This window comes from Vicia villosa, linkage group LG4 (genome assembly GCF_029867415.1).
Source record: "Vicia villosa cultivar HV-30 ecotype Madison, WI linkage group LG4, Vvil1.0, whole genome shotgun sequence".
Taxonomy (NCBI): domain Eukaryota; kingdom Viridiplantae; phylum Streptophyta; class Magnoliopsida; order Fabales; family Fabaceae; genus Vicia; species Vicia villosa.
This window is the reverse complement of record NC_081183.1, coordinates 191443629-191459238: the sequence shown is the minus strand read 5'-3', so window position 1 is coordinate 191459238 and position 15610 is coordinate 191443629. Positions and strand designations below refer to the sequence as shown.

Below are 15610 nucleotides of genomic sequence, written 5' to 3'. Positions count from 1 at the left end.
AATCAGATAATATGCTCAGAATATGTCCACGACATAACAATTCATCCTCCTTTTGTTTCTTGCATTCATTATTTAGTTCATTAGAATCATTTTCTTGCGGTTCTGGAATTTGTGTCAAGTCATGATAAAAGACATAGTAAATTTTCAAAGTAGTCAGAAGGAAGATCATTTTGTCTTGCCAGCAAGTAAAGTTTGTTCCATCAAAATAATCAGACTTAACAAGGTCCCGATTCATCCCTTTGATGCATGAAACCAAAGCCTCGGTTACCATTATTTGAGATACTATTTGAATGTTAGATAAATTTGTAAGTCGAATGCATCCAGACTTGAATCCTGAATGTAATCACTTTCCTAATAATATTTCAAGCACTCATAAAATGTCTTAGAGTCAACGCGCAAGAATATACCCAGGATAATTCAGCTTATATTCGAGTTTTCATAAGACCTGTGAAAACTCGAATGTAGGAAAGATGAAAATCTGGAATTTTCTATGAAGAGGATAAACTTTTGTTATGTTCTTTTTTGAATCTGAAATGAGTTTTTTATTGGTTAAGTGGTGTTGTTTCACAAGGTTAAGATCATTGATGAAACACACTCTTTCAACAACACTTCACACAAAGTGTTGCAACTTTTCACCTTTTGCTAACTATTCGACACTTCACAAAGTGTTGGCATTTTCAAATTTAAAATAACAAACTGAAGCAACAAATATTAAAAATTGGAGCAACAACCACAATCATGTGTTGCTCCGATGGATCGTTCTTAAATACTGCCTATATACCGCCACTAGCACTTCTACGCCCTTGATCCCAGTGTCACTGCAACACTGGAGCAACAACCACAATCATGTGTTGCTCCGATGGATCGTTCTTAAATACTGCCTATATACCGCCACTAGCACTTCTACGCCCTTGATCCCAGTGTCACTGCAACACTGGAGAGAAGTAAAAAGGATACAGGTGCATAAGACTTAGTCACACTTGTCCATATAACATTTTATCCATTTTAACTTCTTTGTTAAGTTATTAAATATTACTCGTTATAAAGATTATTAAGCGAGTAAAACTTTCTCTGTCGAACAATTTTACATGATTTTATTAATTAATTGATTATGATAAACTAAAACATATAGACATATTCATATCAGCCCACTTTTATCCCATTTCTTATATATATCTTTTATATATATATATATATATATATATATATATATATATATATATATATATATATATATATATATATATATATATATATATATATATATATATATATATATATATATATATATATATCTTTTTTTCTGGTATCCAATAAATATTTATTCAATTCCCATCTCTTCTATTTGCTGCTGCCAATTGACTTGAATTAATATATTTTTCTCTTTTATTCATATGTAGTAGTATATTTTGTGTGGTGTCCACCCTCTACAGTCACAAAAAACCGCTTCTAAATGACTGTATAGCTCTCACTCTCAACTCTTTAATCCACTTGTTACTAGACAAATTGACATAAGCATCATCGTTGCATTGCTTTAATAAGGCGGTTTCCATCCTTATCCTCTTGCCTCTTTCCATAACATATTCAATTCTATGGAAAAAAAATATTGATGAACACAAGACATATAACAACATATGCTATTTCAAGCTAAACGAATATTCCATTTCTCCATTGGATAAAAGATGAATAGATTTTTTGCATAACAATACAATTATTTGATGACACTATCATCTTTTTCTAATCAAACATGATTAACCGAAATAGGTCAGTTCCAAAACCTCCCAAGCATCGTGTATATATAACTAAATATATACATAATATAATAACTAACATATTGATATTACATCTTAATTAACATAATATATTAAAATTGTAACATAACATACACTTACAATCGTGATTATACACTTACAATCGTGATTATGATATTCTGATATCATATATATGATTGATGCGTCTGCAACAGACGCATCAATCATATTGATCTGAATTAATAATCTTCAGGTTTTGGAAACTCATTCAAGTCAGGTTTAAGACTACAACTTGTATTGGAGTGAACATGAACATGAACATGATTATTCAAAGAAGTTTCAAAAGCATCAACTCTAGCACCAACTTGTGTAGCTTTCTTCCTTATCAAATCCGCCGACATATTCTTCTCGTATCTTTCTTCTTCTTCATTTTCTCGATCCTTAAACAACAATTCTGGAAAATTAAGGTTCGCGGTCGGACCTCGAAGATAAAACACAGCAGTATCATAAGCACGAGCAGCGGCAATAGGAGTTATATAAGAACCTAACCAAATTCTTGATCTCTTGTTTGGTTCTCTAATCTCTGCCACCCATTTTCCCCACTTTCTCATCCTAATTCCTCTATATGGTTTCATCTCTTTCTTCTCTTTTCTCATACTCTTATTCTTATTGTTGTTGCTGTTGTTGTTACTATCTATAGAAGTAGTATTGGTTGTTGAATTCATGGAAGAACAAGAATAATATTCTCTATATCTTGTATACCCTACTACCTACCTAATACCTATCATGTAGTAACTAATTATACTATAGCTATTGTTGCTATCTTATCTTTCTAGTTTCTTAAACAATAGCCTTCTTCACATGTATTTATATAACTATGAAAATGAAAAGAGATAAAACAGTGGAGAACCGGAAGAAACAATATGAAAGATTCCGTTCACACCCGGAAAACACCTGCCCCTAATGACCATGTTGCTTGTGTTTCAGTTTCTATTTATATAAATATCAAGATGGACTTTGTATGATTAAAAACTTATTAAATAAAAATGAACTTTCATGATTGATATAAGTGGAAATTACACTCATCACTGGAAGTATTTTAAACTAATAATAACATTTTGGGTTAAATACTATTCACCCCTGCCAAATTAGCGAGATTCGGTTTTCCCCCTTATTAAAAAAAAATTTAGCCTTCGCCCCTTAGAAAACAAGATTCTGTTTTCAGACACCGCCTATCCCTTATATGCAAAAAACGTTAAAGTATTTTAAATACATTTAAACATAATTATAAAAAAAGTTAATTAAAAACGTTAATTACCTATTTTATAAAAAAAAAACGTAAATTAAAATACTTTTAAACATTTTATAATTATATAATTATTAAATAATACAGCTTTTTAAATTTATATATTATTGAAAAAGTTAATTAAAAAACTAATTAATATGTACAGCTTTTTTAATTTACATATTATTGAAAAAGAATGGTGTATTATTATATAGAACTGTTTTGCCATTATAAACAACAAAGTATGCATGGTTTGGTGGTAAGCCCAGTCAGCCAAACATGGAATAGCATGGAACATGAGGCCCAGTCAGCCAAACATGGAATAGCATGGAACATGGGGCCCAGTCAGCCAATAGCATGGAACAGGGGGCCAGTCAGCCAAACATGGAACATGGAATAGCATGGAACAGGGGGCCCAGTCAGCCAAACATGGAACAGGGGGCCCAGTCAGCCAAACATGGACGTCAGCAAGATTCCACAAGCCCAGTCAGCCAAACATGAAATAGCATGGAACAGGGGGTGTCTGAAAACAGAATCTTGTTTTCTAAGGGGCGAAGGCTAAATTTCTTTTTAATAAGGGGGAAAACCGAATCTCGCTAATTTGGCAGGGGGTGAATAGTATTTAACCCTAACATTTTTTATTTATGTTAAAATATACATTAATTCTAAGCTTACATATTAACAAAAAAAATTTAATGACAAAAAGAAATCATAAATAAATAAATAAATAAACGTTATCTACATTTAGTAAGGTATTTTTTTTAAATCAGAGTATTATTCCAAAAAACTTTTGAACAAGCTAATGTAATTTTCCTTTAATATTATTAATTTTTTAAAATTATTAATATATAAATATTAATAACTTATTTATAATAATTATATAAAAATAAATAAATTAAAATTTTAAATAAATTAATTTAATTTTAAATAAATACTTTATATTTATTTAATTCAACTAATATATAGAAATTTAATAATAAATAAAAATAATAATTATTAAATATGAGTAGAAATACTATTAAGAGTTAAAAGGTAGTGCACTGACAGTGTAAAATAGTTTTACACTGTCATCCAATAGGGAGTCACTACAAGAAACAAGCTCCCTAGCTGCTTAATATAGTGACGTGATTATCACGTGTTATAATAATGGCTGTTGCGACGTGATAATCACGTCACTCCTAAATATATTAATAAAATATTACAAAGTTACATATTAAATGGGTGTGTCAGCATATTTAATTTTAAAAAAAATTAGTGGCTTTATCATCACGTCGCTACTTGAAAAAATAAAATAAAATAAAAATTGGCGGTAGATTTCAAATGGGGGGAGTTTGAAAATTTTCAAATTCAAACTAGAGACATGATATTCACGTCGCTAATAAACAAGTCTGACTCAAACAGACATCGTGAATTGTGTTGTTGACCTTTGGCTGTTTAGCGACGTGATATGCACGCCGGAAAGTAGCGACGTGGCATTCACGCCTCTGGTTGGCAGCCTTTGTGCAGTCTTTTGCAGAGCATGTGACCGTTGCAGTTTAGCGACGTGATATGCACGACGGAAACTAGCGACGTGGCTATCACGCCTCTGGTTGGCAGACTTTGTTCAGTCCTTTACAGAGCATGTGACCGTTGCAGTTTAGCGACGTGGCATTCACGCCACTGGTTGGTTTATATGTTTCCCAGACTCCCTTTCCCTTTTCATTTGCTTCGTCTTCCCTTTCCCAAACTTCTTCCAAACTTCTTCCAAACTTCATTTCATTTCTTTTCTCCCTTCCCCCATTCTTTTCTCCCAAACTTCTTCTCCATTTCATTTCTCCCAAACTCCTTCCCCATCTCATTTCTTCCCCATTTCATTTCTATAATTTCATAAGGTATTTCTCTAAACCCTTTTAATTTCTTACCTCATTTATTTAAATTTGTTTTGCTATAATTTTGTTAATAAAAATCTGTTTGTTGTAGGTATTTTTTCTGTGTTTGGAGGAGCTTCTAGAGGAACTTTTGAAGGAATAATAGAGGAAGATAGAGGTATTTTTAGTATTTTATTAATATTTAATTGGTATTAGCTATAATTTTTGTATTTGTAGATATTATTTGTTTTATTATACAGTTTAATAAAATATACAATAAATTTGTTATACATTTTATTTGTTTTGTATGTGTTATTATGAAGATAGAAATAATTTTGTATGTGTTATTATGAAGATAGAAATAATTTTGTATTTGTAGATGTTATTTTTTATTAAATCTGTTATATATTTTGTTTGTGTTATTATGAAGATAGAAATAATTTGTAAATATAATTGAAAAAAATCTTTTATTGAAAAAAATCTGTTATATATATATTATTGAAAAAAAATATTGGTTTTAATAAAAACAGAATATATATATACAATGAATAAGGGTTAAAGGTTTTTAAACTGTTATTATATTTAAAAATAAATAAGGAACTTTCTTTTTAAAAGGTTATTTATTTGTTACTTTTTTTTTACTAAAAAGTATTTATATTTAAAAAATGAAATGTTTATTATAATAATTAATATCTATTAAAAAATTAGTAAAAGTTAGAAATTAAATTATTTTGAAAAAGATATTTATATAAATAGATTAATTATTTAACATGAGTAAAAAAAACCATGTTGAAAGATTTTATAGTAATAGATTATAAAATCTTAATTTATGTTGAAATATTTTTAAAATTGATTGTTATATATAATTTTACTTAAACATTGTCTATATGTATTAAAAAATTGATTATATATATATATATATATATATTATAACACAATATTATATGTCTTAAAAAAAATAAGTTTTTTTAAAGAATAATAAATAAAAAGCAGAATATTATGTTACTTTTTTTTAAACTGTTATTATATTTAAAAATAAATAAGGAACCTTCTTTTTAAAAGGTTATTTATTTGTTACTTTTGTTTTACTACAAAGTATTTATATTTAAAAAATGAAATGTTTTTTTTATAATCAATGTCTATTAAAGTTTTAAAAATTATTCAAAATAAAATGTTTTATTATAATAATTAATATCTTTGTAAAATAAATACAAATTTTAATAGATGTAAATAATGTGATGTAGTATTTTTTATAATACCTATCTTGTTTTAAAATAATATTGTTTTAAAATTTGTTTAGTTACATGAAGTGAAGTAGTATGTTGAATGATTTAATATAGTTAAATAGTTAAATTATAATTATAGTTACTAAAAAGATAATGATTGAATATGTGCAGTATGGAATATTATTTGTACTATCGTAGTTGGATGTACGATAGATTGTATCCAGGAAGAAGTGGACTTAAACCCAATTTTATAGAAGGAGTTAATGGGTTTATAAAGTGGGCGTTTGTTCAGGAATGTTGTCGAAGCGAAGGGGGAGTTAGGTGCCCTTGTCTTAAATGTGACTGTAGATGTATAATTAGTGACCCAGAGGAAGTACAACGTCATTTGTATAGAAGAGGTTTCATTGAAAATTATTGGGTTTGGACGTCTAATGGTGAACAACTGCCGATGAATGTGCCAGAGACTAGCAATACGCATGCTTCAAGCAGTCGTCCGACTATGGAATACGAGGAAAATTTTAATTTGATTGGTGAAATGGTTGAGGATGCTTTCGGTGTAAACGTGACCTATGATCAACCTGAAGATTTTGATGGGGAAGAGTTGCCGAATGAGGAAGCACAAAGATTTTATCAGTTGTTGAATGAGATGAATATACCGTTGTTTGAGGGGTCGTCAGATTCAAAGTTATCAATGTGTGTGAGATTATTGGCTGCCAAGGCAAATTGGAATGTCCCTGATAGGTGTTTGGAATTCTTCATAAAAATGATGTTGGACTCAACTGCAACGAAAGACAACTTGCCTAAAACTTTTTATGAAGCAAAGAAGTTAGTGTCGAGGTTGGGTTTAAGTGCAAGAAAAATTGATTGTTGCACTAATGGTTGCATGTTGTTTTATGACAATGAGTTTGGTACTAATGATGGATTGTTGGAGGAATGTAAGTTTTGTGAAAGTCCAAGATATCAAGTCCAAAGTAAAGCCGTTAACCGTCAACAAACACGTGTAGCAGTGAGGTCCATGTTTTATCTCCCGATTATACCAAGGTTAAAAAGAATGTTTGCTTCAATGCATAGTGCAAGTCATATGACGTGGCATCATACAAACAAAACAATTCCAGGCACTATGCGACATCCATCTGATGGCGAGGCATGGAAGCACTTTGATCGGATGCATCCTGATTTTGCCGCAGAACCTAGAAATGTCAGGCTGGGATTATGCTCTGATGGATTTACTCCGTATGTCCAAGGGTCGGGAACTGCATATTCTTGTTGGCCAGTTATTGTAACCCCTTACAACCTCCCTCCCGAGATGTGCATGACAAAACCATACATGTTTCTGACATGTATCATTCCAGGCCCGTCGAGTCCAAAAGCTGGAATTGATGTCTACTTACAACCTTTAATTGATGATTTGAAAAGGTTGTGGATTGGAGAATGCACTTATGATATATCCCGTAAACAAAATTTTACTTTGCGAGCTGCCTTAATGTGGACAATTAATGACTTTCCAGCATATGGCATGTTGTCTGGTTGGGGTACGCATGGAAAAATGGGTTGTCCGCATTGCATGAAACACACTAAGGCTTTTACGTTGGATAAAGGGAAAAAGAGCTCGTGGTTTGACTGTCACCGCCGATTTCTACCAAGAAATCATACCTATAGAAAAAACAAGACGGATTTCAAAAAAGACGAAGTGGTAAGAGATCATCCTCCACCTCGATTGTCACCAGGTGCTGTATGGGAACAAGTTTGTGATTATCCAAAATTCACAGATATTGGTAAAGCATTTAGAATTCCAGGATACGGGGTCGAACACAATTGGACAAAAAGAAGTATATTTTGGGACCTCCCATATTGGAAAGATAATTTGTTGCGCCATAATCTTGATGTTATGCATATTGAGAAGAATTTTTTTGATAATGTATTTAACACAGTGATGAATGTTAAAGACAAAACAAAAGATAATGAGAAGGCTAGACAAGACATGGAAAAGTGGTGTAATCGAAAAGAGTTGGAGTTGGCGATAATCTTCAGGGAGACGATAATCCGGATGAGATTCAAATCGTCGATGGCAGATATTATATTACGCCTGTTGGACATAAGTAAGTATCTTATTTAAAATTTTTTAATTAATATAAATTTTTTTATTAATATAAATTTATATCTAACGCATGCTAATTCAAATTATTGTTGTTTAGTTTTACTCCGAGTCGGACAGCTGCAAAGTGTGTGAGCTATGTGATTCAGCAAATGTATAAAGATGCTTGGACGAGATTTGGAGAAGTTCCAAATAAGGATGATTGGTTTCAAAAATTTAAGGTATAATTAATTTGTTTTTGAATTATTATTTATTTAAAAAAAATATTATAATTTTCTAACTGTTTATCTTAATGTCAACAGGAAAAGTGCACATGGGATGTTTTGAGCGAGAAGGCTGTTAAGAAAGTCTTTTTTACTAGGGCATCAAAAAGACTTTCTGACACCTTACGACGTGTTAGAAAGCGTTGGGAACGTGATAGTAGTTATCCCGCTTGGGTGGGCAAAGACACTCTTGATAAACTTCTGGTCTATTGGGATTCACCTCAATTTAAAGCTAAATCTGAAAGTGGCAAAAAAATGAGGGCATCTGAAAAAGGTGGGCACGTTAATGCTGGTGGAAGTATAAGCACCTACGAACATATGCGACGCATGGTAATTACTACCACTTATATATTGAAGTTATGTTTTGATTAATTATTATATATGTATTTAAATAAAGTTCATTTTATTATTTAGGAAAAGAGGTTGGGGAGAAAACCACTCATGGTTGAGTTAGTTAAGGAGACTCGGACGAAAAAGTCGGGAGAGTATGTTGATGAGCGTACACGGCTAGCTTTGGTAAGTTATTCAATTTACATTATGAATATTTTTTTTTATTTTAATGACAACTTTGTGACGTGATTTTCATGTGGCAACTAAGAAGTTGCAGCATGATATACATGTGGCAACTGAGGTTGTGGCATGAGAATCACGTGACAACTGATTTTTATTTTATTTAAGTTAATTTAATTTAAGTTTTATGTTTAATATTTTTATTGTATGTGTAGGAGGATTATCAAGAAAGGCTTGTACAGTTTTTGGTCACTAATCCGCAATTTACTCCTAGCGAAGGACAACCGCTTCATCCAGATGTTGATTTTTATATTTGGAATGAAGTCATTGGCGGAAAAGGTCGTAATGGATGTTTTTTTGGTGGTGGAAGTATGGCGGGATGCTTGAGAAGTGGTGATAGAAATTTATTTGAAAGAGTAAGAGATGGGGAAGGAACGTCACGCCCAGCACAATTGTCCCCACAAATGATGGAAACAATAAGACAATTGGCGATAAGTGAGGCGAGACGCGAGTCAGAGCAACGTGAGATGGCGTTAAAAGCCCAATTAGAGGAGCAACAACGGCAAATAGAGGCAATGACGAAGAGGCAAGCGGAGATGGAGGGGCAACAAAGCCTAATAGAGAGAATGGCCAAGAGGCAAGCGGAGATGGAGGAGCAAATGCGGCTATTTATGCAATTCCAGGGAAACGGTAATCAAATGTTTGGTGGAAACGTTGGAGTTGGTGGTGCCTCGACAAATCAACAAGATAATGATGAAGATTTAAACCTTGATGATTTTCCCGATCCAGGAGATACTTAATTATTATGTAATATTAATTATATTTTACTTTTAGTTTTAATTTTAATGTATGAAACATATTAAATTTTAATTGATGTATGATGAATTTTAATTTATATTTTGTTTATTACTTATATTTTAAATTTTATTATATTATTCAATAAATATATTTTATTAATATTAATATTCAAATTATTTATTAATTATATTTTATTATATTAATTATAATTCATTATTAATAATAAAAACCTTTTTTAATAATAATAATTAAAAATTTTTTATTAAAAAGAATTATGCTTTGTGGCATGATAAACATGTCACTATATTTGTGACATGCTTACCACGTCGCTAGATGCATATTAAAAAAAAAAAAATTTGTTTTGTAGTGGCATGCTTCCCACGTCACTAATCAGTGTCATGAAAATCACGCCACAAACTTTCTCCGTTTCTTGTGCCATCCCTGCAAACCTGCAGCATGTCTGCTGTGCCAGAAATATGAGTTGGATTGTGTGTAGGATATAGCGACGTGAATTACATGTCACTGAATAGTGACGTGAATACCATGACACTACAAGTTTACCACCTCTCCCCCTGCGACGTTTTCTTTCACGTCGCAAATTATGTGTGGTGACGTGATGTTCCTTTTTGTGGCGTGGGAATCACGTCGCTGGAGAGAACATTTTTTGTAGTGAGTCATGAATGTGCCATGTCATTAAAGTTTTTTTAAATAAAAGAATGTTTTAATTAGATGCATGGTGGTGATTGGTTGACAGTGTAAAAATACTTTACACTGTCAGTGCATGACCCATTTTCTCTACTATTAATATCATAATACATTTATTTTACACCAATAATCAACAAAAATTAGTTATTTTATCACTTTATACAAACAGTCTGAAATAGTGAAATGAATGGTATAATAGTAGTAATAGAGTTAGATTAACTGTTTTAGTCAAATTCAATAAAGTATTAATTAGAGAGTTGAATAATATATATTTTTTTACTGATAAAATATAGATCAGTGTGTGAAGGTGTGCACCGAGTGAGAACATTAAATAGCATTTGTCATTTTCTTTTTTGGCAAAAAACAAGAATGAAAATTATAGAGCAATAACATTTGCGTGTGTTGCATAATGAAGTTGCCACGTGGATTGCTTTCTTTTGAAATAATAAAATTCAATTATTATAATAAAAAGGTGGCCGACACAACCTCTCATAACCATCCTTGTCTTTGAATAAAAAAAACCATACCATTATTTTTTATTTTTTTTTTATTAAATAAAATATTCATTCATTCCAATAGATAGAGTACATTGTTGCAATACAAATTAAAAATCGCCAAAAACAAAAAGGATGAATCTGCAAACAAACTCACAGCATCCATGTTAATAGCATAAAACGGCAAATTGCATATGCCTACGAGTATAACTATGACTATATTGAAATGTCTGAAATATTCATGCCTCCAGATCTGTAGCGTTAATAGCACCAAAGTCATAGATAGGATCTGCACTAGATCGAAACTCATCTTTCAACCTGAAACAAATGAACTCTGCGCACAACGACAGAAAAACAAAATACACCGCACAAAGACGGGAAATCAAAACAAACAATGACGCACTAAAATGACGAAATCACAAAAAAAAAACACTAAATATATGTGAAAACCACTTATTTAACTTATAGAGAAACAAGAACGATTCGGAGGGGTGATTTTGGATCAAAATCGATCCTAAATCACCCCTCTCTAGGAGATACAGAAGAAGAAAAAAAGAGACAACGGCTAGGGTTGAGAGATTGTTATACCATTATTTTTTAGATACTACAAAAATATTAATATATTATTTATATTTTTTGTCTAAAATAATAAATATAATGTTTTGTCAAATTGTAAAGCTAAAATTTTATCAAGTAAGCTCATTTAATGGGATAATATAATTTTCTTCTTAAAAGGAGTTTAGTTTAATTTTTTTATAGGACAAACAATTAATTATAGTCAAATATGAGATTTATAGAAAATAAATGAGTTTTGGTTACGTAAGTTTGGTTTGGAATAATAATTAGGAATTTGATTGTGTTGTTATTGGTGGGTGTAAGAATGGAGAGGTGGATGAAATCGGATGGTTAGTGATGTCGGTGAGGTGAGTAAATGGACGGTTGGATTTGATTTGGATGAGAATAGAAGGTGATGTTCCGTCCACGCTAATAAAACAAGAGCCCACGTGTAATGGACATAATGCAATCCATTTTTTGGACACTCAATGTGAGTCTTTCTTGTTTTCCACTTTCTTTTATAAATAGCTTATATATTCTCTCCGCTATATAATAAGTGTCATCTTTTCTATTTTTATTTGTCTTTAATTATTTGTTTATTTAGAATATCAATGTGATATTTATTATTTCTTTTCACTAACTTACTCTTATTTATTGTATTTTAATTCATTTAAGTATTATATTATTTATTATTAATAAGGTTATTTTAGTAAATGAGACTCATTTTATCATCGAAATCAACATAATTAATCATTTTCTTAAAAAGTGTGAAAATTTCAAAGAGACATCTATTGTGAGACAGAGAGTGTAATATTTTTTCAAAAAAAAGTAACTTATATAGTAGCAATAATAATAGTAATAATAATAATTAAATCTTTTATTTATAATAATAATAAGAATAAGAATAATTAATAGATTTAAATATTATTACCATGTTTGGATTCATTTTTCAAAATTCTAAAATCAATTTTAGAGGTGTAGAATTGATTCTGAGTGATTTTGAGGTGTTTGGTTTATCAAAAATAGAACTGATTATGTCTCCAGAATTGATTCTACTTGAAGCTATCATTTGTAATTTCTGCCTCCAGAATTGATTCTGAGTGATTTTTACGCAAAAATTTATTGTTCAACTCACTTTTATATAAATTTATTCAAATATAAATCAATTCTGTTAAACTCAATTATACTAAAATCAATTATACCAAACTCAATTCTACTAGAATCAATTCTACCCACCGTCAATCCAAACATATCCTAAGTTCTAATGTTAATTGATAAGATATTTTAATAAAAACATTAAGATTTAATTAGGGTCGAAGTCCTTTAATTTCATTTTTTTCATTTTAATATTTTACCTGATAAATGTTACATATTAGACTTTAAAAATTGGGTTGTATACCTCTAACATATTGTTCACAAATGTATCACACCTTGGAGTGGTTCTAAACTTGGATTTACTTCAAAATCTTGGTGGAATCTTTATCAAGTGCTTGAATTCCTCCTCATTTACTTCCTTGATTTCAAACATTGACTTTTTGTGAAACCTTGTTTTATAGGTGATATACTTTAACCAGAACAACAACTTGTGAAGTTGACAACTAATGTTTACTAACAAGTCAAGCATAAGTGATTAAGCGAATAAAGATGAAAACCAAAGTATTAGGGTTAAATGACTTTACTATCTGATGGTGGCCATCAAATAGAATACAATTTCAAACCTCATCTCAAGTAAACTCAAGAAAGTGTCTACAAAATAAAATATCCAAAAAAATCTTGAAGTACAAGAAAGACCTACATTGATTAGTCTAAGTGAATACTTTGCAAAGCATAAGGACGTTTCCGTAAAAGTGCATGGATAAATCACACACACAAAAACATCTTTCAAACAAATTTTCTCTAGAAAATATCTTTAAAAATGTTTTTAAGTTATGTCAGATGAGTTGAAAGCTGTTAGAATAGCTTTGGGCAATGTTTTTGTCTTTGCCAATTGATTAGCACATAACCTAATCGATTGGCTCAATTAAAAATTTAAATCTAATCAATTAGGACATCATCTTAATGATGTGCAACAATTAGATATCTTTTCTTTCCTTTTGAACTTATAATCGATTATTTTTTATGTATTTAATCAATTGGCATTAGGTGATAATTGCTTAGCAAGTATTAAAATGCATTAAAATTAATTTCCTTTTTGAGTCAACCTTTAACCTATAAATAGAGGTCTCTTCCCTCATTTCAAATCATCCAAAAATGTGTTTCACACTTGTTACACACACTCTCTCTCTCTCTCTCTCTCTCTCTCTCTCTCTCTCTAAAACTTTTCTTTTACTTTCTTTCACTAACATTTTAGCCAAAGTACTTTTTCGAGAAGTTCTTTTGTGACTGAGGATAAGTTGTAATTCTGGAAGGATAGATTCTTAAGTCCATAAAGGAACTTTTATTTATAATTTGATTGAACATTATATCCATATAAGGATTGTTTATTTGTGTTAGAAGCTAAATCCGCAAAATCTTTAATTTGGGGATTGTTTGTCAAAGCTAAAGGAACTTTCGACAGCAGATCTTTTCTGAACACACCACCACTTTCCAATAATAGTATATTTGATGTTTGGAAAGCTAGGATTATAATATTTCTTCAAATTATCATCTATGAATTATGGGAAAAAATAATAAATTGTCTGTTTATCCATACTCATCATGTAAATGATGAATTAGTAGATTAACATGATTCCCTTTGGACCGAAGAGTAAAAGAGAAAGTTTGAGATAGATTTTAAAACCAAAAACTTTATAACAATTTCTCTAGATGATAGTAAACTTTATTATATTCCTCGTTGTGAAATTTCTAAGAAAACATGGGATACTCTTGAAATGTTCTATGGAGTTTCTTCAAGTATCGAGGCGATGAAGATGAAGATACCATTCTTGAAATTTTTTCAAAGTTAAGAACTATTAAAAATTATGTTGAAAATTTTATCACTACAAAATATCTAAGAATTAAGAATATGAAGTTTAATCCAATTCTTAAATCAAAAGATGGGAGCCTACATGAATTTCACGAAAAATCAAGAAAGAAGGAAATTGTAGAGTAATTGAGAGAACTAGTTCAATTACTTAAAGATTAAGAAAGAAAAACTAAAGAATCTTCAACTTCATCGTACTCCTATCATACAAATCATGTAGAATTCTTCGAAAGAACATACTTAGTAGTTGAAAAATCTTCGGGAGATTCAACATTAAATGAAGGAACCTCTAGTTCAAGAAACGACAAAGAACAAGAAGAAGTTTATTCAATACTCGAACGAAGAAGAGAAGGAGAGACATCAACCTCGGGAAGAGACATGAAAGAATTTTCTTCCAACAAGAAGATGAAATATGCTTAAAGGCATCCTACGAGGCAAATATTATTCTACGTAAGCTATCTTATGCACAACTGTTGAAAATGAGTAGTCAATTAGTGGAAGAAAATGATAAACCGAGAGATGTATCCTAGGTCTTAAGGAATAATAAAGATATATTAAGGGAATTGTTCCATTGTTGAAGCATAAATAATAATGATTACGGAAACTACGATGGAGCAAAGCTGCCAACGCACTTGCGAAACCATAAATAATGATGACTGTGGAAACTTTGGCAGAGTGAAGCTTCCAAGGAATTACAACGTGACGACACTATGGATCGAAGGTGGAAATCATGATGCTTATTGAATTAGATATATCAGTCCTGGTACGATGTGGTTAATCAGTATCTTCTATCTCCGATACTATAGACTTAGGGGGTACTTGTATGGTTAGAATTCCAACACCTAAGTCAGTTTAGGGTTCAAGATAGCGGTAGTAAAATTGGATATTAGAGACTATGTATGTGAAAATCCTTTACGGACGTATTTATACTTTGGGCCTGACAAAGGAGGTTGGATAATGAGTCTCGTGTTATTAGGCCTTTGGCCGGCGTGGCGCAGTGGATCCTAAGTCTTTGGCTGGTAGGGAACAGTTGCCTCTAAGACTCGTCGAGCATGTTTGATGTCGGGGGGACTTTCAGTAGTCGTGGCTGATCTTTGAGGATGTTTATCTAGGCGTCAA

At 31.0% G+C, this 15610-nt stretch overlaps 2 protein-coding genes across 2 annotated transcripts; one reads left to right on the top strand and one right to left on the bottom strand.

The window, feature by feature from the left end:
• Positions 1-1640: 1640 nt before the first annotated feature.
• Positions 1641-2732, bottom strand: LOC131594146 (ethylene-responsive transcription factor RAP2-1-like). Its single transcript, XM_058866241.1, has one exon. It carries the CDS (start codon positions 2474-2476, stop codon positions 1991-1993), a length of 486 nt encoding a protein of 161 aa, XP_058722224.1. The 5' UTR covers positions 2477-2732; the 3' UTR covers positions 1641-1990.
• A 4923-nt stretch (positions 2733-7655) lies between these two features.
• LOC131598594 (uncharacterized) lies at positions 7656-9777 on the top strand. Its single transcript, XM_058871177.1, has 6 exons — positions 7656-7853; positions 8141-8208; positions 8305-8425; positions 8507-8797; positions 8882-8983; positions 9193-9777. Exons 1-6 carry the CDS (start codon positions 7656-7658, stop codon positions 9775-9777), a joined length of 1365 nt encoding a protein of 454 aa, XP_058727160.1.
• Positions 9778-15610: the final 5833 nt, after the last annotated feature.